The sequence below is a fragment of the Piliocolobus tephrosceles genome, chromosome 10 (assembly GCF_002776525.5).
Source record: "Piliocolobus tephrosceles isolate RC106 chromosome 10, ASM277652v3, whole genome shotgun sequence".
In the NCBI taxonomy this organism is placed as follows: domain Eukaryota; kingdom Metazoa; phylum Chordata; class Mammalia; order Primates; family Cercopithecidae; genus Piliocolobus; species Piliocolobus tephrosceles.
This window is the reverse complement of record NC_045443.1, coordinates 8,328,071-8,353,890: the sequence shown is the minus strand read 5'-3', so window position 1 is coordinate 8,353,890 and position 25,820 is coordinate 8,328,071. Positions and strand designations below refer to the sequence as shown.

Below are 25,820 nucleotides of genomic sequence, written 5' to 3'. Positions count from 1 at the left end.
TCGCTGTTAAAGTCTCAGCCAGCACTTAGCTCTGACACTGTAGGAATTTCACTGTCCGGAATTTGACCAGGCCGACCTGGCATGGCTGTAAAGCAGGCGAGAGCTTTCCGGGAGGCAGAGACGAGAACCCGAGGCAGGAAAGAGCGTTGCTGGTCCACATAGGGCAGTGCACCTGCAGCAGAGCATGTACGTGCACGTTTCAGGCTAAACAAGTGTAGGAGAGAAGAAAACCGCCTATGATTAGTCACTTAAAATGCCACACACCGAACCCTTGAGACCCTAGCACATAGACTAGTGGGGGTCTGGGAGACGGCAGGTGTGCTGAAGTCTGATTTTCTCACTTAGCTTTTCCAGCAGTGTTTTCCTCATCTCTAAGCTGGGGCTAACAACTGTCCCGCATAGATTTGTGCATGGAACCGTGCGTGTGAAGTGGGGTAGCCCCCAGGACCTAGGAAGGACTCGTGGTCAGTGTCGGTGGTCATGCGTGCTGTACGGGTCCCCCAGGAGGACCATTGCTACAGATAACTCCCTCCGTTTAATGTCACTGAATGTAAAAGGTGGGAGCTTGGCTTCTGATGTGTCTGGTTTGCTGCAGGCCGTGCTGCACCCCGTGGTTCCTGAGCCCTGGGCTGAAGTACGCCCTGCTGCATCGCCGGTGCCGCTTTTGCTGTGCAACCAGAGCTCCTGCCCTGGGAAACTTCCTCGCGCCTGACGAGCGCCACAGGCTGCAGCAAGACCTGTCGGAAGCGTGGGCTGGGAGGAGCCCGCCATGGCCCTGTCCTCTCCAGGCTAGGAGCGACTTTGTGGGGTTTGTCAGCCCTTTTCTCAGGTGTCCTGTGTCTCATGGATCAGCCGGCGAGCCCTGTCAGATGCCTCTCTCCTGTCTGGAGGAGCACTGTCCAAAACGCTGCCTGCCACCCGGATCTCCTGGCGCAGAGTGAGGCCACTTCTGCAGACCTTACCGCACAGAGTCCCAAGGCATTCAGCAAGAAGGGGAGTGGGCTGCATGTGAGTTCCACTGGGGAAGCTGGCTCTGCTCCCTACTCTGCTTTTGGGGTGCCAGATGTTCAGACCTGCTGTGTCTATCGGGGGCCATGGCGGGCTGGTGGGAGTGGGGGCGGGGAGAAGCGAGGATGGATCCAGGGAAGGACTTAGTTGAATGCCAGCTGCCCACATACTTGTTGCTGGTCTCGGACAAGCTCCCTAGTTTCTCTGGGCTTCCGTTTGATTGTAAGACTAGGACGCCGCCCGAGTCTGAAGATGTTGGTGTGTGCGGGAATGCCTGGCGCAGTCACGATGGGTTTTCCTTCAGCCTCCTCCGTGCCCCTCCCTGGGTCAATCAGTATCCATGCGTGCCACAAGTAAATTACAGTCCCTCCGAAAAACCAATTGACCCCTAGTTTCATGATCAAGCATGGTGAGTGTCCTTGCCAGGAAATGCCACTAGATGTCTTGGGCCTGCTGCTCTACCTCCACAGCAATCCCCGGAACAGGCTGGTTCAGGACGAGGGAGGTGGGAGTCGGTGTTGTACCTAGGACAGGCTGAAGTCAAGGCTCATTTATTCTGTGAGGGGTGATCAGGATGACACATCAAGAGGAGCCCCGTGGCTGACCCTGGAGGTGGACGGTCGGGTCGGATTGGCCGCCCTCCAGCAGGTGTTTCGAGTGATGCCTTCCCTGGGTTAGGCAGCCCTGATCTGTAGCGCACAACTTCCCAGCCCCAGCCAATCTGGTCTTGCCGTCTCCTTCCAAGAAGGTAGCACACTTGCCTTTAAGTGACTCCTTCTGGACACCGCAGGGCGTCAGCAAGCAAGCATGGGCGGCTTTTTCCTTACGTTGACCAAAATACGCAGGGCCAGCTTTGCACGATCCCATTCAGCATCACACGTGTGCATTGGCCACTCACCTGTCCATCTGCCACAGACAGGCCTGGACCGGACCATTGAGTAGTCTTTACGGCAAAGAGCCTAAAGGGCTCAAAGGAAACCTGGACCCAGCGCAATGGTAACAGCGCAGCAATACCTGTCATTGATCAAGGGGTATTCTGGGCCGGAGGCGGTGTTAAGTGATCCAGTTCGGTTAGCACTCTTAGAATTAACCCCTTTTTGCCTATCAGGAAATCGAGGATGGAGGGCATTAACGCCAGGGAGCAGGGAGTAAGGGGACACACAGAGGGCCTGAGGGACTGGGCACTCTGAACCCGCGGATCCGCCCCCAGGCCCCAGCTGCACGGGCACCAGAGCCGCGTGGTGCCTGTGCAGACTGGGAGGGGACTTGTGGGAACTTTGAGGCAAAAGATTTGATTAGGGTAATAGATTTCCATTTATCAAAATGCGCCAAGTGTACTTAAGATCTGAACATTTCACTGTGTATACTTTGTGCTCCCTCTCTTCCAAAAAACAATGAAAAAATAATTACAAATGAACACTGAACTCGATAGATTTTTCACAGTGGCATTAGATAGCAATTCGGAAAGCATTGCTGTGTCTCCAGGCTTAAGCAAATAAGCTTAATAAATTAGTGAATATATTGAGTGTGACAGGAGCCAGGTTTCTTTCTTGGCAAGAGAGGTAGAAATAAGAAAAGGCCAAAGCCTGGAATGGATCGTGTGGGAATTGGTTGCAGCAGGAGGTACCAGTATAAGCTGGTGGCTCCTGACAGATGTAGACAGGGATACAAGTGCCTGTGCATGGGTGTGAGTGTACATGTGTGTACAGGCGTGTTGTGTGTTCTGCTTGCCAGCAATGCCCAGCAGCACCCGGTGCCCAGTCTTAGCTTCCAAACACCGTTCTTCACTAGAAGGAGCCTTGGTCCAAGGGCTGGGGAATCAGGTATCAGATCTGGAACCAGTTGAGCAACACAACAAACCATTGTAACTGTGAATCATAACCCACCAAGCCAGACTCCATGAGTACATATCAACATATGTAAATGAATGCTGAAAGATGAAATAATTATTTTTCAGTGAATATGGAAGATCTAATGATTTAGAAGGAATGACAGGAAATCAGTGGATGCTAAAACTAGTAGTGAAGAATTCATGGAAAACAGGATATGCACATAGTGTCATGGTGTCTCCTCCCAGATCTTAATTTCAACGCGAGAAGTAGCTCCTTTGCTTTGGAGGAACTTAAGCACCACCTTCACTGTGCTACCGATGTGAACATTGTCACACAGGACAGACTTCGGCGGTGTCCCTGCTAAAATGCATACTCTTGAGTCTAGTCTGGAAGATACCAAAATAAAGGACAAGCTGTAAAATAACTGACCTGTATTCTTTAACATTTCCAATTTCAAGAAACACAAAAGCTGAGAAACTTGGATTCTGGATGGGTAAAAATCACATGACAAATCAATTCATGATCCTGGATTGGATCTTCAAATAGGAAGACAACGTAAGAAAATGATGGAGGCAGCTGACACCATTTAAAAGTGAATTTTGTATATGACATTTTAATTTCCTGATCTTGAGGAAAATGAATGTGAGAGCATATCCTTGTGTTTAGGAAGTACATTGAACCATTTAGGTATGGAAGGACATAGTATCTGAAATTTATTTTCATTTGACTTAGAAAATTCACGGGGAAGGGGGGAAAGCAGTGATGTAAGATAGGAGCAATTGGGCCTAAGTTGAGCCTGGTAAGTTATGTGGGAAATCACTACGCTGGTCTTGCAGATTTTCTGTGTATTTGAAATTACATCCAGAAAGTTTAAAAAGGAGAATATGCAAAACAAAAAGCGATTTGTGGAAGTGAGTGGACTGTCACCTCATTGATCCCTTCAGTTTTCGGCCATGAGCCAAGTCAGTCACATTGTGGTTTTTGACCTGAGAATTAGAAATAGTGGCCAGATGACCAGGCTCTTTATCTAGGTAGGGAGAGAAGTGTGCACAAAGGCTGACCAAGACCAAGCAGTGTGATGAGCTGCTTGTGGGCGTGATGCTGCGGGTCTGGGTCCTGTCTCAGGTGGCAGCGTGGGGGGTTTAAGCCGGAAAGCCATGTCCGATTCCCTTTCAGTGGGATCATTCTCGCAGCTTCAGAGAAAACTGCTCCAACCCGTCTTCACTTACGCTGGCCATTTTTGGTGGTGGTGGTGGTGGTGGTTTTATTCTGCTAACACCGTTCTCACTGACAGTTTAGGGCCTTTGAGCGGGTTTTTGCCTGTATCTCGAAGATTCTCATCTTGACAGCCAGTATGGTTCATTCCTGTTGTTCTGATTTTGTGCTAAGAGGGTTCTTCCCTGGCTTCACAGTTTGAAGTTCCTGCTGCATCTGTCTTTGCTTTAATTCCCTACCCCATCTATCACCTGTCTCATCCCTTAAGAAGTGGCCTGTATGAGATGCCATGAGACTGTCTGCCTTATCACCACTGCATCCCCGGCCCATAGGGACTTACAGAGGAGGCATTCCGTGAATGTGTGGAATTAATGTCATGGGTTAATAGCCACAAAATGTGTTAATGGTTGTTTTAGTCCATTTCCATGCTGCTGATAAAGACGTACCCGAAACTGGGAAGAAAAAGATTTAGTTGGCGGTGCAGTTCCGCATGGCTGGGGAGGCCTCAGAATCATGGTGGGAGGCGAAAGGCACTTCTTACATGTCAGCAGCAAGAGAAAACGAGGTAGAAGCAAAAGCGGAAACCCCTGGTAAACCATCAGATCTCATGAGACTTATTCACTCTCACAAGAATAGCACAGGAAAGACGGGCCCCAGTGATTCAATGACCTCTCCCTGGGTCCCTCCCAAAACACATGGGAATTCTGGGCGTACAATTCAAGTTGAGATTTGGGTGAGGACACAGCCAAACCATATCCATAGCCAACACAGTCCTGGCCCATGGCTGGTGTTGAGCTGAGCTGCGACCATGGCTGTGTGAGTTGGGGTGCGAGGCGTGCACACGCCTCTCAGCGGTACAGTGAAAGGATTTGGAGGCTCAAACGTGTGACCTACAAAGAATCTCCAAAGATCAAGGTCCATTCACCCTAAAAAGAAAAATCTCAGTGCAGTTTACAGCCAGTGTTTGCTTGTGGATATGGATTCTGTGGTAATAAAATGAATAATTAAAAGTTGGGAATAAATTTTAATGTCTTCACTGGAATTGTAAACACTGATTTTCTTTTCTCACCCACCCATCTGTTGGTGAGTATCAGAAGGTGGATGAACCGTGTTGCAGGGACAGAGAGGAGGGTACAGCTTGGCCTCTGGGACCTCAGCTGAGCCCTGAGTGACTGAGCTCTCTGTTTCAGACGTCCACACGGAAGCTGTCCAGGTGGCTCTGGCCAAACCCAAAGAGCATAAGATGGCCGGTGCCTATGCCTTCCAAATGCAGGTCCCTGGACGTGCAGACCTCCATGGATGCCTACACCCCTCCAGGTAAGGCACACGCTCCCTGACACGGCCTCCTGAACATGTTGGGCGCCTCAGAATTGACCACTAGCCCAGCAGTTGGGATTTTGCCTTCAAAATCATGGTGCAGAAATGCAGATTTTGTGAACCAGAAGTCCAAAAACAGTGTATGAGTTAAACGTGGAAGGAAAAGTAACATTATGTATCTGTACAAATACACATTTTTAACTTTTCATCTAGACTCATACATATGATACATACCAGTAAAATCCCACACAGTTTTATTCATTTAATTCTTTATAGGGAAAAGGGAAGAGTGTGTAACCCTCTGGGTGGAATTGGACTTTTCTTCTGATTAGGCTGGTGCATACGTGTTCTCAAATCTTCAGACAAGTGTGTTATATTGGATTGTTTTAGAACAAGCGAATTGGACAGTTTAGGCAGTTACCCGAATCAGGGCATAAACTTTGCGTGCAATGTGCCAGCTAGTATTTTAGTTCCTGCAGGCCATAAGGTCTCTCAAAACCACTCAACTCTGCCCTCAGCCATGGGTGATAGCAAGTGCATATGGCTGTGTACCCAGAAAACTTTATTTACAAGAATAATGGACCAGATTTGGTGCACAGACCTGCCAACCCCTGATCTAAATTACTGAAGTTAATAGCCAATTTATATTTCTGCTATATAATACTGCTTTTCTTTAATCTTGAATTTTACATAACTACCCCAATTCTCTATTTTCTCTGCCCAAATAATTATAAACTACATTTCATGATCTTCACACCCAAGTAAAGCAGAAAGTTTAGTTATCCAGATACTTGTTAGAGACACGGATTGAACCTACACTATTTGGTGTTTAGGTTCTGTGATTTTGATTCCAACATTATTCATGTCATTGTTGCAAGCTTGTCTTCTCAAAGGACCTGAATCACCTTACATCCCACGTTGAAGATACATATCACTTTAAATGACACCGCGTTTTTCCTCCAATACAAGAGAAACTGAAGGTACAATGTGAATAGTTGAAAATGTACAACATTTTGGGGAGTATTTTTACTTCTGAAGTTCAGCTTAGTCTTGGCAAGCAGTGAGACAGAAGGACGTGCTTCAGATCAGAGCTGAGGTCAAGCGTGTGTCCACATGACTGCAAGCAGCTCCTGAGTTTCACCTTTACGTACCTTTACAAATGAAGGTAGTGGAATTTATAGGACAGAACTTAGAGTGCATCATTTTGGGTTTTCATTGCTTTTTGTTCTGAGACAAGGTCTTGTTCTGTCACCAAGGTTGGAATTCAGCATCATGATGGCAGCGCTTGGCTCACTGCAGTTGTGACCACCTGGGCTCAAGCGGTCCTCCCACTTCAGCCTCAAGCAGCTGGGACCACAGGTGCTCGCCACCACACCCAGCTAAGTTTTAAGGTTTTGTAGAGACAGGGTGTTCCTATGTTGTTCTTGTTTTTCATTGACTCATAACATGTTCTTCTAAAGAACGCAGTGCCAGCAGGCAAGGGAGTGAATACCGTGCTAGCAAGGGTGTTGGCAAGGGAGCTCTTTCTGCCAACGTGCTCCCTTGGGCTCCTCCCTTTCTTTATTTTAATATTAAGTCACAGCACATAATTAAGGGCTGGGCACGGTAGCTCATGCCTATAACTCCAGCACTTTGGGAGTCCAGGGCAGGTGTATAACTTGATGCCAAGGGTTCAAGGCCAGCCTGGACAACATGGCAAAATGTACAGAAATGTCTTTTGTACATCTTGTCTCCACCAAAAGTACAAAAAATTAGCTGAGCCTGGTGGTGTACACCTGTAGTCCCAGCTACTTGGGAGGCTGAGGTGGGAGAATCACTTGAGCCCGGGAGGCAGAGGTTGCTGTCAGCTGAGATGGCACCACTGTACTCCAGCCGGGGCAACAGTGCAAGACCCCCATCTCAATTAGGAAAAAAAATAACAATAATACATAGAGACTCTTTAAAAATGATTAGGCCAGGCGTGGTGGCTCATGCCTGTAACCTCCACACTTTGGGAAGCCAAGGCAGGCAGATTGCTTGAGTCCCAGCATTTGAGACTAGCCTGGGCAACATTCCAAAGCCCATCCCTACAAAAAATACAGAAATCAGCCGGGCATGGTGGTGTGTGCCTGTGGTCCCAGCTGCTCAGGAGGCTGGGGTGGGAGAATCACCCGGGCCGGGGGAGGTTGAGGCTGCAGTGAGCCATGATCGTGCCACTGCACTCCAGCCTGGGCAACAGAACTAGACCCTATCCCAAAAAATAATATGCTTAATCCTATTTCTTTAGTTTATGATTATAATTTGCAAAAACTTATGGTAAAAAAAAATTGCATTTGTATGTGTTCTTTGTGAAACTAACAACATGGACGTAAAAGGATAACCCACTTGAAATATTTTAAACCAAATTTTTGGCACTAACCAGTATGTAAGGCAACAGGCATTTTCCTTGACCACTTTTTATAAGAGACATGACTTTGAAATGGAAGAAGCAGTGCGATTATTTGCTTATTTCTCGTATTGAATCCAACTGCTGAGAAATGTTACTGGGTCATGCATGATGAATAACTTCATTGTCTGCAAAATATAAAGTAATATTATTTGAAATGTTATTTTTGTGAAATATTTGAATTTATTTGACTAACATTTTTATATAAACCATAAAGCATCCTTTGTAAGTTTTCATCAGGAGTCCTCTTGATATCACATGGGGCAGTTTTGTAAAATCATAAATGTCAATATCATAAATTTTTTTATGTTTAAGTTTTTACTCCCAGCCTATTTTGTGCTTAGCGATAGTTTGTATGTTTATTACCGTAGTTACTTGATCCAAATCTTAGTTGCATTTTCTTACCTATTTTTCTTGGTTGCTGGTAACTGGTTAGATCTTACTCAGTTTCACTGCCCTTCAGAGAATGTTCTTGAAGTTTATCCTCTATGAAATGACTGGCTGCTGACCTGGATCATAGTTTCTGAAGAAACACTCATTAGGATTGTGGCAACACTAATATTCTATGGGTGAAATTTTCCTTTAGTTTTCAAATGTAAAGATATAAGAATAATTTGCCAAAACTTGTTCTAGCCATGATGAGGGAACAGGGACCCAAATCACACATCTGCCATAAACAACTGTAAAGCTGCACAAAATGAATGAGGTGGCTGTTTTTAGTCTGTGACCACAGCTGTGCCAACCAGAACTGAGGGCAAGGCCAGGGGAGTGAATGAGACGCACCCACAGTACACTTGTCCTCTGGAGTACACCTGCAGATTGTGGCACCGAGAGCTCAGGTGTGGGTGGAGCATGGCCATCCTACCACGTCCAGAAGGCGGAGCTCGGAGAGAGCGCAGGTGTAGGTGGAGCATGGCCACTCTACCGAGTCCAGAAGGCGGAGCTCGGAGACAGCTCAGGTGTGAGCTGAGCATGGCCACCCTACCACATCCAGGAGGTGGAGATTGGAGAGAGCTCAGGGGTGGGCAGAGCATGGCCACCCTACCACCTCCAGGAGTGGGAGATCAGAGCTCAGGTGTGGGCGGAGCATGGCCATCCTACCACGTCCAGGAGGGGGAGATCGGAGTGGGTGCAGGATGGGAGTTCTCCACAGATCCACACCAGCAGCGCATCAATCCAGGCCTGCCCATGTCACAATGACCCAGCAGTGCCAGTGCTACCTGCTAAAACAAGAGCTGGAAAACTTCAGAGGAAGGTTAGGGATCCTGAGTGTGCTCAACATGTTACCTACAATGTGTAATACTTAGCAAATAATCACTGCATACACAGAGAAACAGGAGGTAGAATCTGTGGTCAAGAAAAAGGCAGTAAAAAGTGCACACACATGCAGGATGGTCTCTGTCACTCACCACATGCCGCGGCTGAGCACATGAATTGCGACCGGTCTGAACAGGATTTGCTGCGTGAAAGACGTGCCAGTTAATATGAAAAATAGAAAATACTGTATTTGTATTTATTTATTTATTTATTTTGGAGACGGAGTCTTGCTCTGTTGCCCAGGCTAGAGTGCAGTGGCGCGATCTGGGCTCACTGCAATCTCCGCCTCCTGGGTTCGTGCCATTCTCCTGCCTCAGCCTCCCAAATAGCTGCCCGCTGCCATGCCTGGCTAATTTTTTTGTATTTTTAGGAGAGATGGGGTTTCACCATGTTAGCCAGGATGGTCTCGATCTCCTGATCTCGTGATCCACCCACCTCAGCCTCCCAAAGTGCTGGGATTGCAGATGTGAGCCACCTCACCCAGCCTATTTGTATTTCTTATTGAAAGTATAGTGTGAGCATTTTGAGTTAAAAATATACTAGTAAAATGAATTGTACCTGTTTATATATTTATATGAGGCTACAAGGAAGGTTTCAAGTTCTATAAGAGGACTCTCATAATTCTGTTGGAAAATGCCCGTCTAGATGTCTGATACAGCAGAAGACTGAGTTTTTAAATCTACAATTATAAATATTTAGGGAATCAAATTACAATGTGTCAAAGAACGAAAATATTTTAATTCTTGAGCCAGAGGAAGGGAAGACACTTTTTACTATAATGGAGTTGGGGAATTTCAGGTTCCATATATGATAATCTTGAGAATTGTCACTCCCTCCTCACAGGTAAAAAGCTGAGTAAACTGAAAAATCAGTTCTTCTTAAACCTGCAAGAGACGTGAGGTCACAGGCAAGCCACTGTCCCCAGATTGGCTGGACAGGTAAAGCGCAGAATCACCGTACACTGGAGCACAATGCTCCAAGGAAGCCACGCTGGGATTGGAATACCTGAACTGGAATTGACAAATTGCTGCAGTGAGGTGTGGCCACGTCTGAGAGTTGAAACCTCCAGGAGGCCTATGCATATGGGTCTCATGCTTTTGTGAGTTGTATCATCAGAAGCTCAACCAGGTTCTCGAAGTAAACATCAGAGAAAAATCCCCTGGTATTTACTACAGGGGAAAGAGAATAGGAATCATTTTTCAATATGTAGGTGCACTCTTCACTAGGTCTACCTTCCAGAGAAGCTAGTTAACTAGAGACTAACCTGGTGGGATTTTATCAGAGCCTTCTGACCTGGGGGAAAGGGAAATACCCAACTCCAACCTCCAGAACTGAAAAGCAAAAAAGAGCAGAGTATCCAAGCACTATGGGACGTCCACAGAGGCATAAAATATGCATAACGGTAATGTAAGGGGGAAGAAAGAGGAACAGAAGAAATATTTGTAACAGTAATAGCTGAATTTCCTCAGATTAAAGCCAGACACCAAACCATAGATCCAGGAAGCTCAAAAAACACCAAGAAGGATAAATGTAAAAATGACGACGACAAAAACAAAACAAAAATAAACTCTACTTGGGCATAAAATACTCAAACTACGGTGAATCAAAGATTAAAAACCAAAGAAACCAGAGTAATCTCCTTCTCTATGGAGGATCAAAGATAAGAATTATATTCATCTTCCCCTCGAAAACCATGAAAGCAAGAAGTGAAGTATTTGAACTATTGAGAGGAAAAAAATTCTATTAACGTAGAAGTCTATACTCTGTGAAATTATCTTTCAAAAGTGAAGAAAAAGTAAAGACCTTCTCTGACAAAAATTGCAAAATTTGTTGCCGGTAGACCTGCCTTGCAAAAAATGTTCAAAGTTCTTTAGAGAAAATAGTAGAGGTCAGTAACTCAGCTGTGCACAAAGAAAGGAAGAGCACAGTCTGTTTACAGGGCTCACACCTGTCATCCTAACACTCTGGGAGGCAAAGATTGGAAAACAAGCTGGAAACTGCTTAGTTGAGACCAGCCTGGGCAACGTAGTGAGACTGTCTCATTAAAAAGAAGCCAAATGTGGTGGCCGACACCTATAGTGCCAGCTACTTTGAGAGGCTGAGAAGGGTCACTTCTTGAGCCCAGGATCCCGTTCAAGGCTGCGGTGAGCTATAATGATGCTACTCCACTCCAGCCTGGGCAACAGAGAAAGACCTTGTCTGTTTAAGAAAATAAATAGAAAAACAGAAAGCATTAAAGAAGAAATAGTGAAGGTAGAAGAAAATCTTTCATTTTTCTTAATAGATCTAATATAACAGTTCATTCGTAATAGTGACAGTAAATATACTGTATTATATGCTTATGTATATGTCATGTACACACACTTAAATATAAGTGAAATGAATGAGAGCAGTGATACCCAAGGGATGGAAGGGAGCAATTAGGAATTAGGATTATTTTGTATTATAGTGTGCTTGCATTATCAAGAAACCAGTGTAGTGTCGTTTGAAAGTGGACTTGGATTACTTGTAAATTTATATTGCAAATTCCAAGGCAGCCACTTTAAAAAAAGAAAAAAGAGTAACTGATATGCTAAGAAAGGAAAGAAAATAAATGATAGAAAATTTTCAATTAAGACCACAAGGAAAAAAAAGTGAAAGACAAAAACAAAGAACAAGGGCAACAAATAGAAAATAGTAACAAACACGGTAGATGTTAATTGAACTGTATATCATTACTTTCAATGTCAGTCCAAATGTACCAAACTATATATTGTCTATAAGAAATCCACTTTAGATATAAAGACATACATATAGATCAACAGTAAAGGGATGGAAAAAGATATAAATGTTAACACTAATATTTTGGTGTGCAATGGCCTGATCTCATCTCACTGCAACCTCTGCTTCCCAGGTTCAAGTGATTCTCCCTCAGCCTCCTGAGTAGCTGGGATTACAGGCATTTGTCGTCATGCCCGGGTAATTTATTTTTTTTTCTATTCTTGTACAGATGGGATTTCACCATGTTGGCCAGGCCGGTCTTGAACTCCTGACCTCAGGTGATCATCCCACCTTGGCCTCCTAAAGTGCTGGGATTACAGGCATGAGCCACCGTACCCGGCCAACACTCATCTTGAAAAATGGAAGTGGTGATATTAATTTCAGACAGAGTCGGCTTTACATCAAGGAAAGTTACCAGAGATGATTATTACGTAATAAAGGGGTCAATTCTCCAAGAAGATGTAACAATCCTGAAATGTATTTTTGCTAACAAAGCATCAGAATGCCAAAGCAAAAACGGATACGCTTGAAGGAGAAGTAATTAACCCACTAGTATAGTTGGAGACGTTAACACCCCTTTATCAGAAATGGACCAATTCAGTAGCCAGAAAATCAGTAAGGACACAGTTGAAATCGGCATCCTCAGTCAACTGTATATAACTGACGTTTATAGACTATTTGCTATGTTGGGAGTCATGTCATACTCCATCCCACTAGATATTAGGGTCAGTGTCACAGCGTGAGTGTACACCTACTACAATTTTAAAACTAATATCATGCTCTCCGTCACTGGATATTAGGAACGACATCACAGGTAGGTGTATACCCCCTGCGATATTAGGAGTAATAATGTGATTGATTATTAAACTTCAGTGATCGATTTTAATAATTATCAATGACACTATTAACAGGATACCATTAATTATGGATAACTATTTTACATATATGATTTTGCAAGCTTCAAATTATTAATATTAATGTCATTTAACAATATTATCAGTTCTTAATATTAATCATTATTACCAACATCTCTTAGTTTTGATTTAAGCAACATTAATTGCTGATATTATTTTATTATTAATAGGGATTTTACTATTATTAATCCTATTCATTAACATTTTTAACCAGTATTTTTACTATATTGTGATTATTAATATCGATGATTATTTTTATTATATTTATTAATAATTAATAGATTTGTTCCTGATATCCGGCGGGGAGAGGATGATATTACTCCCAACATCGAAGAAAGTGTACACCCCTCTATGATGTTATTCCTAATAGCCAGGGGGTAGAGGATAACATTATTGAACCTGTCACAGTGAGTGTACATCCCCTCGGTCGTCTTGTTTCTTATATCTTGGGTGGGAGAGGATGATATGACTCCCAATGTTGCAGGGCGTGTAGACCTCCCCCGTGATACTGTCCCTAACATCCAAAGGTCGAGCGGATGATATTTCTTCCGATTTCGCAGCGGGTGTACATCCCCTCTGTGATATGATTGCTACTATCCAGAGGGCGAGAGGATGATATCAGTCTCAATATTGCAGGAGGTGTACACTCCCTAGTGATACTGTTCCTAATATCCAGGAATGGAGAGGATATCGCCCCCAATAGAGCAGGGGGTGTACACCCCTTCTGTGCCATTGTTCCTAATAGCAGGGGAGAGGAAGATATTACTCCCAATATTGCAGGGGGTGTATACCTCCTTGTGATATTGTTCCCTATGTCCTGGGAGGGAGGCGATGATACCAGTGGCAATATCGCAGGGGGTGTACACACCCACTGTGATATTGTTCTGAATATCCAGAGGGAGAGACAATGATATGACTCCCAATATCACAGGGGGTGTACATCCTCCTGTGATATTGTTTCTTATATTCAGGGGGAGAGGATGATATGACTCCCAACATCACAGGGGTTGTACACACCTCCTGCGATATTGTTCCTAAGATCCCGAAGGAGAGAGCATAATATTTCTCTCAATATTGTAGGGGGTGTACCCCTACTTTGTAATATTGTTCTTAATATCCGTGATGGGAGACGATGATATGACTCCCAATATCGCAAGAAGTGTACAGCCACCTGTGATATACTTCCTAACATCTAGGTGGGGAGAGGATGATATTACTGCCCATATCGCATGAGTTGTAAAACCCCTTTGATATTTTGCCTACAATCCTGAGGGGAGAGGATGATATTGCTCCCAATATTGCAGAAGGCGTACACCCCTCTGTGACTCTATGCCCAATATCCACGTTGGGAGACGATATTACGCCCAATATCGCGGGGGATGTACAGACACACTGGGATATTGTTCCTTATATCGAGAGGGGGAGAAGATGCTGTTGCTCCCGATAACGCAGTGACTGGCTGTACACCCCTCCTGTGATACTGTTCTTAATATCCTAGAAAAGAGAGGATGATACTACACCCTGTATCACAGGGGATGTACACCCACCCAGTGATATTGTTCTTAATGTACTCCACTTCCCACGACCAGGGATTTCGCTCCTAATATCCAGGGGAAGAAAGGATAACATTATGCCCAATACTGCGGGGCAGTGTTCACACCCTCTGTGATGTTGTTCCTAGTATCCAAAGTTACAGACGATGATATTACCGGCCATATCGCAGGGGGTGTACACCCTTCTGTGATACTGTTTTTGACATTCAGTGGGGGAGATGATAACATGAATTCCAATATCGCTGAAGGTGTACAGACCCCTGTGATATAGTTCCTAATGTACAGGAGAAAGAGAAGAATATTGCTTTCAATATCGCAGGGATTGTAACCATCCTGCCCCCTTTATATTGTTCCTAATATGCAGCAGGGTGGAGGCTGATAGTACTCCCAATATCCCAGAAGGTGCACACACACCTGTGACATAGTTTCTAATATCCAGCGGGAAAGAGGCTGATTTTACTTTCGAGATCTCCGTGGGTGTACACCACCCTCAACCCCAGGGTATCGTTCCTAATATCCAGGCAGGAAAAAGATGACATGGCTGACAATATCGAAGGGGGTGGTCACCTCTTCAGTGATATGGTTCCTCTTATCCAGGGGGTGAACATATGATATTACTCCCAATACAGCCACCCTGGGATTTTGTCCTTAATGACCACAGGGGAGAGATGATATTACTACCAATATTGTAAGGGGTGTACACCCCTCTTGTGATATTGTTTCTTATATCCAGGAAAGGAGAAGATGGTCTTAGTACCAATGTTGAAGGGATGGACAGCCCCCATGGGATATTGTTCTAAAGATACAAGTTGAAAGAAGATGAGATTCCATCCAATATAACAAGGGGTGTACACCCCGCCTGTGATATGAATCTTAAAACCTAGAAGAAGAGAGAATGACATTGTTTCCAAAAACACAAGGGTTGTACACCCACCCTGTAATATTGTTGCTGTCATCTAAAGGAAGAGATGATGATACTACTCCCACTACCGGAGAAGGTACACACCTCCCTGTGATATTGTTCCTCATAACTTGTGGGGGAGAGCATGATATTCCAATATGACAGTGGCTTGACACCCAGTCTGTGATATTGGTTCTGCACACCAACTCTGTGCCCCTCGTTTCCCATGCATTCTCTCCTCACTTTTGGAATCTCAGGGGAGGCTTTATCTTTGGTTACAGATGAAGAGACGAAGGGTCTGAGAGTTTAAGCAAGTTTGTTACTGGAAAGGGGTTCTGATCCACACCCCAAGAGAGGTGTCTTGGATCTCACAGAAGAAAGAATTCGGGACAAGTCCATAAACTGAAAACGAGTTTATTAGGAAAGAAAAGGAATAATAGAATGGCTAATCTAGTTGGGCTCAGTGGCTCAGTCCTGTAATCCTATAACTTTTGGATGCCGAGGCAGATGGATCACCTGAGGTGAGAAGTTCGAGACCAGCCTGGTCCAACATGGCAAAACCCTGTCTTCACTGAAATACAAAAAATTAACTGGGAGTGGTGGCAGGTGCCTGTAATCCCAGCTACTAGGAAGATTGAGGCAGGAGAATCGCTTGAACCCAGGAGGCAGAGGTTGTAGTGAGCCAAGACCACACCACTGCATTCCAGTTCGGCCAACAGAGCGAGACTCCATCTCAAAAAAAAAAAAAAAAAAAAATGGCTACTCCATAGGCAGAGTGGCTGCAAAGGCTGCTGGTTGCCCATTTTCATGGTTATTTCTTGATCATACACTAAACAAGGGTTGGACTATTCATGAGTGTTCCAGGAAAGGGGTGGGCAATTTCCGAAACTGAGAGTTTCTGCCCTCCCTTCTGAGACCATGTAGCGCAACCTCCAGATGTTGCCATGGTATCTGTAAACTGTCGTGGCGCTGGTGGGAGTGTCTTGTAGCAGCTAATGCGTTATAATTAGCACATAATGAGCCGTGAAGACAATCAGAGGTCACACTCGTGGCCATCTTGGGGTTGGTGGGCTTTGGCCGACTTTACTGCAACCTGCTTTATCAGCAAGGTCTTTATGAGCTGTATCTTGTGCCGACCTCCTATCTCATCCTGTGACTAAGAATGCCTAGCCGCCTAGGAATGCAGCCCAGCAGGTCTCAGCCTCCCTTTACCCAGCCCCCATTCAAGATGGAGTTGCTCTGGCTCACATGCCTCTGAAAAGTTGTCCTGGGTTGAGGGTTCCCTAGTGTGTGGTTGTTGGAGCTGTTCCTAGGAGTAAGAGGTACTGTCAGTGGGAAACAGGCCTCTGTTAGCCGTGGGGTTGGCACTCTGCCCCAGTAGGTTGGTCTCGTTTCAGTGGTGATGAAACTGGGGCTCAGAGACATCAACTCCCTCACCGAGAACCCCCGGACTGTGCGTGGTGGTCTGGGGTTTGAATGTGGGGCTTGAAGACCCATCGTCTCCTCTGGTCCCCCAGTCTCTGCTGCCCAAGAGGAACAGGATCCCAGGATCTAGGCCCCTCATGGCACCAGCCAGGGTAGGTGGAGATGGGGAGGCACAGATCCAAAGCCCCCCGGACTCTGAGGCAGGTCGGGGGCCGAGAGCAACCCGGACCTGCGGACCCCACCCTGAGAAGAGTGGCTGCATGCCCAGCCCAGTGGGTAGGAGGTCTGTGTCCTCAGTAAACGTGAGGGCGCTTCCCGCTGCTCCAGCCAGGCCGTGCTGTCTTCATGTTTCCAATCATGCGGCCTCCTCTCCAATCCCCAAGCCCAACCCACAGAGACAGTGATCTGGGGGTCCACGTGAGGTTTGTTAGCAGCTCTGACCCGCTGCTTCCCACCAGCCCCGAGGCCGGTTCTGGAAAGCTCTCTGCTGCCCCCTGGTGGGGAAGCTCGGGGCAGGGCTCTGGCCGCAACCATGGGGTCCGAGAACCTCCTGGCTATGTCACGTCTGCTGAGTGGAAAAGCAACCCAGGACTGAAGCAGCAGATGGGTGCCTGATTCCTTATAATCAGAGCTCCACCCACTGGCAAGTCTCTCTCCAGGCCTCAGTTTCCCCTTCCATTAAACGAGGGGCTTGGGGGATACCAAGGAGGGGTAACAGCTTAGTGAGGATGGCAGGTTTCTTCTGGGGAGATGAACACGTTTTGAAACTAGATAGTGTGAGTGGCTGCACAGGACTGTGAATGCACAAATGTCACCACATTATTCGCATTGAAATAGTTAACTGCATGAGATATGAATGTCACCTCATTTAAAGTGTTTAAAAAAGGGGCCTGGGAGAGTGCAGTGTACGTGAGAATCACATGGGACAGCCAGTCTCTGAACCTCGGTTTCCTTGCCGTAAACTGGGAAAGAGACCGTGTGAGCTGTGTTCCCTGGGGCCAAGAGATTCCAAGAAGGAAAACCTGGGATTCCAGGAACTGGGATGAGGGCCGGAGGGGAGGGGGCCTGTGGGGACGGCATAGGAGGCAGCCCAGATAAGGCTTTCAATACTGTGTAGCAGCATCTACACAGACGGAGATCCCTGCATCTCACTTCCCGCAGGGCTGACCGGTGGCGGGACTGGCCAGGCTCGGCCCAACCAAGTCTGGGAGCAGAGGACACTGCGTGAGGGATCCCCGGGGCCACCCTCACTGGCCTGTGGCTCTCCTGACACCACAAGAGAGGTCCGGGAGCTGACCTTGGGTCCTAATGGGGGACACCTTCCTGGCAGCAAGCTGCCAGGGTGGTGTGGTGGTCAGTGTACTGGGCTCTGTGTCTCCGCCCCTGCCTGCTGTGTGAGGGTGGGCGAGACACCTAATCTCTCTGTGCCTCTGTTTCTTCAATGGCGAACAGAGGCACTAGCAGCCCCCACATGCGGGCACAGTGGCCTGAAGGATAAATGCAAGGGCAGCACGAGACCTACAGCAAAAGCTCTGAGCAGGGAGCTGCCCAGGGAGTTCTACCATCTCCCCTCTGGCCGCCAAGGAAACCGAGGCTCATGATGACCTGGCCCAGGTCTGTTGGGCTCAGGGTCCTTCTCTTCCCCAAGATCAGAGGGCTGCCACCAGGGAAGGAGCTGGCCCCTCGACACACCCCAGGAAGCAAACAGGGAAGGATGCCCTGGGGACTTCAGTATGTTATTGCAAAAAAAACATTTCTATTTGACCCCTGCTTTCATGCCTCCATTTCCCAGAAAATGAGCCACGGGAGACACCAAAAGAGGCAGGAGACCACCCTCCCCGCACAAAACCCATTCCCTCGGATGCTGTCCTGAGGGTGGCTGGGGCCAACCAGGAGGCCCACCCACAGAGTGAAAAAGGAGGCAGGTTGACCCTGCAGACATTGAGCACTGTGGCGAAGGTCCTGGCCTTCTGATAGAAGAGCGACTTCTCGCAGTCCAGGAGGAAGTTGTGGGAGATAGTGGCCAGCCCCGTGTAGGTCTTCAGCTGTGCCCTTCTTGTTGCCCAGGTCCACAGCAGCTGCCAGTACCCGCTGGTAGTACCCAGCTGCATCAAACCATTCCTGGAGGGGACAGGCCATCCTCAGCAAAAGGCGGACTTGGAGCCTGTCTTCCCAGAAGCTGCTCCCATCTCCAGGTCATTCCATATATCCAGCCAATGCTGGCTCACCCCATGAGCCCCGAAGCCTTTGACACTGCTGTGGTCTCAGCTGCAGGAGGTGGGGACAACCCTGAAACCCTTCCTGACAATCCCTATGCTCCACTCACCCCAAGCCTCTTGCCCCAGTCCCACCCTCTCTGCAGGCAGTGGCTGCTTTCCCCATGGGCTGAGGCCAGGGCAGATCCTGCCTGCTCTGAGAGTTCCATGCAGGACTCGTGGCTCCAGCCCACAGCAGGGGCACAGCGTTGAGTGACTCAGGCTGCCCTCCGGCCCCTGTCCATGCTGACCATTTCCAGGCCCTCCATGGGCGGGGCCAGGCCAGGCACAAAACCATCCCACAGGTGTCCTCCCTGGCAATGTTCCCGGAAATACTGATGGTGTGTCACTCCCCAGACATCCACTCCCATTGTCAATGCATCTTTGGCTCAAACTCACCATCCCCGGGTTGGGATGCTGCCTCCCAGACCTCCACTTTGACCCTCCCATCTCCCCACCAGCTTCTCCCCAGGTGCCTCCTCCACATGGGGGACACCCAAGGGACCTCTCTAAGTCCCAGGCCTGGCCTGTCCCTCTTCAAGACAGCTCCCAGGGGCCAAGGACAAAGTCCAAGATGCAGCAGTCCACTCCCTCACTGCCCCACCCCACACACAGAGCAGGGGCATGAGAAGGCCCCGAGTCACCCCCACTGCTCATCCAATGCCCCCCGGCCCAGCCGAACACGACTCTGTGCTGGGTGCATGGCTGAGCCTAACATCCTTGCTCCCAGTCTGAGGGACCTGGGACTGAACACTGACCACAAAGGTGGCCCGGGCTGTGGCAGAGGGAAGCCGAGGAGCCTGTGGGGGCCCCAGCCTCAGCCAGGGGTGGGGGCATCCCAACTAAACAGGAAGGAGCCAGCCAAAGCATGTCTGTGCGTGTGCCTGTGTACGTGGTTGTGTGTGCACCCGCACCTGTGTTTGTGCGCCTGTGTCTGTGTGCATTTTCAGGTGCCTGTAGTGTGTGTAGCAGCTACTGAGTGGCAGGCTGAGCCAGGACACACCTAATCCACCCTATTCCAGGGCTCACTCTCACGTCTAGACTAAAGGGGACCCCATTTTCGAGGCAATCGGCAAGGATGCCCATTTACTCCTGCCTCTCTGCCAGCCTTCCAGGCCCCATCCAGCCCGGCTTTCTCTCCCCCTCCTCTGGGCCCCGAGTCCAGAGCCTCCTATAGGAGGAGGGGGGTGTGGCCTTGGAAAGACAGCCGCCCTTGGGGAATTCCGAGGGGGCCTCCCTTTGGGAAGCTGGCCTGGGCTGACAGCACTGTCACAATGACACTGTCACAATGAGGCCCAGAGGGCTGTGCACGAGGTGGTGAAGGAGGCCTCTGCCTCTCGACCCCAACCATGGACTTTGGCCTCTCAGGTACTACTTGGCCCTTTCCTTCCTCCTGGGCAGGCAGAGTGGGCGGCAGGCTTAACCAAGAGAGATAAAGGGCCACTTCTGGGAGGCCCGTCCCTTGGTCCCAGGCGAGCCCCTGAGCGGTGAGCAGCATCCCTCTGGGCCTGACACCTGGCATCTCCCTGTCGGGCTGGGACTTGGGAGGCCACAGGGACCGCTTCTGACCACCAGGTGTCGCCAACACTGGGTGGGGGCCTCCTGGGCAGCCCAGGCCTGTGGTGAGGGATAGGGGGCGGGGTCTTAGGGCTGCCCCAGTTCCTCATGTTGTTCTAAGGCCCCTAAGATCTTGGTCCCTGGACTGGAGTGCCCTGGCCCCTCAGCCCATAAGGAGCACTGACACGGTGCCGGTGCGATGCAGAGGAGGGGCGGGTGCCTGCTGGGCAGAGGGTGGAGACACCCCCGGTCTGAGTCGGCTAGTCCCAGCTCTCCACCCCTGCAGGGCGGGGGCAGAGGGAGCACAGCACCTCCCCTTGAGACAGACCTGACCCAGCAAGGTCTCAGCCTGGCTGGCTGGGGCCCCGCCCCACTGCACCTGCCGTGAGCTGGGGGTTCCCCTGTCTGTGAACCCGATGGTAAGACACCAGTCCCACCCAACCCTTCCTGGGTGATGTGAAGATTCAAGGTGTCTCGGGCCTCCAGGAAGGAGTTGCTCAGTGCAGGCTGGCACCCTGGGCAGGCTTCCTAGAGGAGGCACCGGGATTTGGGTTGGATCTTGCAACGTGGATTCAATGTGAGGATTATGCTGTCCTCCAGAATGTCCTTCTCCCCACCCTGTTTTGTTAAATGCAACTTGACTCAGTTTGGTGTCACCTCCTCCAGGAGGGTCCCCCTGACTGCAATCCCCCTTCTTTACCCAGAAGCTACCATTGCCCACTCATGTGTCAGCCTCCCTGGCTGAGACTGAGTTCTTGAGGGTGGGGCCTGGCCAGCTTGGGAGCTGGGTTGTATCTGCTAACCTTGCCGGCTCCTCCAGCCAGGTGCAGAGCTCCAGGGAAGCCACTGGGCCATTCCTAAGGAAGGCTGGAACCCAGACCCCTGGGGTCTGGGTGGAGATCCCACTCTAAGGGGGCCGGGAACACCCAGAGCCCTGCCCCTCCCCACCCACCTTCAGCCCTGTCCCTCCCCACCAAGCTTCAGGTCGTAGACGATGATGTCACCAAGCACCAGGTACACCTTCACATAGTAGAGGGTCTCCTAGTCGAACTCCAGCGGCGAGTTGCAGAGCTACAGGGCCTTGAGGTAGAAGTGCTCTGCCAGCTTGCCATGGCCCAGCTGGTGGTGCAAGGCGGCCAGCCGGTAGTAGGTCACGCGCTGGTTCAGCCAGTCCCCTGGGGTGTAGGCCAAAGCTGCAGGTGTGAGGACGTGGCTCCCTGGGGCAGGCAGGGCACAGGCCCCTCAGGAGCAGGTATACAGACCCCGGGCAGCACCTGGCTTGCTTCCAGGCACCTGCGGTCACCTGGGCAGCTCTGGCCAGTCCCTTCCGGGTTCCCAGACTCACTTTCCCATCTGTAAAGCAGAACTAATAAGGCCTGCCCCTGTCTACTGTGAGGCTTTGGCAAAGTCGGGCTTGGATGGCCCAGCTCTGTGCCTACACATAGCCACCTGCCTTTGCTCACTGGTTTTAACCAGGGGAGCCCAAAAGCCATGCAGTCCAGGTGCTCCCGGGCACCCCGGCTCCATGCAACCCACAGACGTGACATCCGACTCCTCCTGGGTGTGTTACAATCAGAGCCCCTTATCTTGGGGAGTCACTGTGTGCCTGAGCTCCAGCTCCCCCCACAGTTGCACAAACCCACCTAGGCTGTCTCTGATGTCCTTCCCTTTGCAGGGTGAGTGCTGTGGAGCCTGCATTCAATGCATTCCCACACAGCTGCACACCTACTGTGTACTGGGCCCCAGGGCACAAGGCGCTGGTGCATGCGGCCTGCCCAGGGCTCCCTGTCTCTGGAGGAGGACAGACGACCTGGCACAGCACCAGGGGATGCCCGGCCTTAAGGGGCAGGCTGCTGGAAGGGGAACTGGGATTTCATCAGCCAGAGAGTTGTGTGGTTGATGAGGGTGGGAAGGGCACACTGGGTGGCCCTTGTGATCAGCAGCAGGAAGAGACAGAGGAAGCAGAGCTCGGCCAGGCAGGGAGCGCTGCACTACGTGAGAGACCTCGGGCTGTGCCCCACGGCCGGACGGGTGAAGCCAGCTGGGCAGATCTGCCTGCCTGGACAGGAGACCGGGAAAATCCAGCAGCTGTTTCAGCTCCTGCCCTGCAGACATGGAGGCTCGGCTCTGGCAAAGTGTGGGTCCTGGCAGGGCGGGTGCTCAGGGGGCTTACCCAGAGTGATGCTGAGTGCTAGGGCCATGTGGGCAAATTCCAAGTCCTCCTAGTGCTCCTCCAGCATTTCCAGCAGTGCCACCGGCGTGTTGCACAGCTGCGGCTCACCTTGCGGTTGCCCGTAGTCACTGCCAGGGGCAGGACCCGGTCCTACAACACAGGCAGGTGGGCTCAGGCTTCCCACAGCACCCACCTTGCCCAGCGCCGTCCTCAGAGCTCAAACATGTGCTTGGAGCTTCCCACGCCCCAGTTACCCGTGCACCTCCACAGAGCTCTGTGCTCTGGGATAACGCACGGTTCAGACACCCAAGTTGGGGATTGAAGAGTCATCTGAGGCCCATCTAGCTACACCCGGCAGCCTCAGACCAGCCTCTCCCACCAGGGCACCGGGGGTCTGACTGGGGGGAGCCAGCACTCCTCTCTGCTCTAAAAACACCACATTTGTCTGTGCCCAGAGCTGAGCCACACCGTGAGCTCAGAGGAAGGGAGAAGCCGTCCCCACTTTGGGGTGCATGCAGACCTGGGCCCTGGCCTTGGGTCTTCCACTGACATGCTGTGTGTCCTTTGTCATGTCCCTGTGCCTCTCTGAGCCTCAGCTTCCTCATCTGGAAGATGGGGACGGGACTTCCCGCTCATGGTTGCTTGAGATCATCAGGTGCAAAGGGTAGAGCCACTGTCATGTCCAGACCTGAGCGTTTGTCCCGGGCAGGGGCACTGTCAATATCATTCCCGGTAAGACCACTGGGAAACTAAGCATGTGCATGGGTGGTCCTGCCTCCAGGTGGGAGACCTCTGCCCTGCCACACCCGTGCCTCAGTCCTCCAGGTGCCCCCCCTGAGGCCCACCCCCATCAGGCCACAGGCCAGCTCACCTGGTAGAAGGACACGGATTTCTCCCGCTCCCAGGCCCCATTGAAGAAGATGTCTCCAGCTGCCTCAAACAGCTCCACCCCAGGTTGGAGTTGCCTGTGTACAGGGCCACATTCTGTGCCACCTGAAAGGAGGCAGAAGTTCCCTCAGGACCCACACCTGGTGAGGTGGCCACACCCACCTTCGCCAGCCTCCTTCCTCTCCCACACTGCAGGTACACCTGAGCATTTTTCAGACCTGTGCATTAGGGCTGCCCCACCACTGGCATGAGGACAATGAACTGATGCACCCGAGTGCCAGGAGGTGACTGAGCAGCTGCAGCCCAGGAGCCCGACACCTGTGAATCCTACCACCAGGGCTAGCCCTAGCCCACCCCCCCTGCACTCAAACAGTCTCCGTGGCCCCCAGATTGCTGGGAGCCCATCCCCTGGTTCCTTTCTGCGTTGCCACATACCTGCCACAGCTCAGGGCCACACATCAACAGTGTTTGTTGGTGGGCCTGCTCCCCTCTTGGCCATGAGCTCTTGATCCTTCTCCTCAGCTCAAGGAGGTATACAGCAGGTGCTCAATAATGAAAACTTCACCAGGCTCATGGGCTTCACAATTTGTTCCAGATCACACTGTTTGGGAAAGCCTCTGAAAACAGCCGCTATGATAGATTCATTTTGTAAGGAGATGTACCACGTGTCGCTTGGAGCAAGTTCTTCTGTGTGTTATTTGAGCATGTGTTGTATACCAGCAGGTGCTAGGCACTGTGAGGGGCCACACCTCTGCCCTCAGGAAGAAGATGCTGGCCACTGGGGGAGGATGTGAGGGAACCAGTTGGAGGAAGGGAAAAGGCACACAACAGGTGCTCAGCAGTGGCTTAGGAATGAGTAGATGGATGGATGAATGGATGAGCAGATGTATAGACACATGGATGGATGGATGGGTGTGTGGATAGATGAATGCTTGGATGGATGCATGGACAGATGGATGGATGGATGGATGGATGTGTGGGTGGATGGGGGGGTGCATGGTTGGAATGATGTGTGTATGTCTATATGTATGTATGGGTGAGTAGATTACGGATGGGTGGAGGGTAGATGATGTATGTACATATGGATGGATAGATGGTGGATAGATGAATGTATGGATAAACAAATGGACAGACAGATGAATGGAGGGATGGATTAATAGATAGATTGGTGGGTGGATGGATGAATGATGCATGGATGGAAGAATAGGTGAGTGGATGGATGGGTGAAAGGATGGATGATGGAACGATGGATGGATGTTGGATGGATGGATGAATAGCTGGGTGGATGGATGATGGATGGAAGGATGAACAGGTGAATGGACAGATGATGGAAGAATGATTGGATGAATGGATGGACAGACGAACAGGTGGATGGATGGTGGCTGAATGGATGGATGATAAAAAAAAATGGATGGATGGATGGATGATGGATGGATGAATGGAAAGATGAACAGGTGGATGGATGGATGATGGATGAATGGAAGGATGAGCAGGCGAGTGGATGAATGGTGGAAGGATGGATGGATGATGGATGGAAGAATGAACAGGTGAATGGATGGATGGACGGGTGAATGGATGCATGGATGGGCAGGTGAATGGATGGATCATGGATGGATGGAAGATGGTTGGATGGATAGAAGGATGAACAGCTGAATGGATGGATAATGGAAAGACGGATGGAAGGATGGATGGATGGACAAGCAGGTGAATCGATGGATGAAGAGATGAACAGATGAAGGATGTATGATGGATGGATAGAAGGATAAACAGTTGGATAGCTGATGGAACGATAGATGGAAGGATGGATGGATGGACGAACAGGTGAATGGATGGACGGACAGGTGAATGGATGGATGATAAAAGGATGGATGGATGGATGATAGATGGATGGATGGACGGAGGGATGGATGGGTGGGTGGAAAGACGAACAGGTGAATGGATGGATGATGGAAGGATGGATGGATGGAAGGACCCACAGGTGTATGTGAAGATGATGGAAGAATGGATGGATGGATGAATGAATGGATAATGGATGGATGGATGGAAGGATGAACAGGTAAACAGATAGATGATGGAAGGATGAATGGATGGGTGGATGGACAGGTGAATGGATGGATAGACGGGTGAATAGATGGATGATAAAAGAATGAATGATGGATGGATGAATGGACAGATGGATGGATGATGGATGGAAGGATGAACAGGTAAATAGATGATGGAAGGATGAATGGATAGATGGATGGACAGAGAGTGAACAGCACAGAGGCCCTTCTGCCTCCC

The 25,820-nt window shown here is 49.5% G+C and overlaps 1 protein-coding gene across 3 annotated transcripts in view; it reads left to right on the top strand.

Moving 5' to 3' along the window:
- The window catches only part of LOC113220340, a 158,060-nt gene that overhangs the window by 125,191 nt on the left and 7,049 nt on the right, over positions 1–25,820 (top strand). For 2 of the 3 annotated variants that reach the window (XM_026449275.1, XM_026449273.1), the window contains one exon: positions 5,246–5,372. In XM_026449275.1, coding sequence (XP_026305060.1) covers positions 5,246–5,372 — 127 coding nt within the window. Of the gene's footprint in view, positions 1–5,245; positions 5,373–9,957; positions 11,035–25,820 lie in introns of those variants that run through there. The other variant, XM_026449274.1, reaches the window with a different exon arrangement.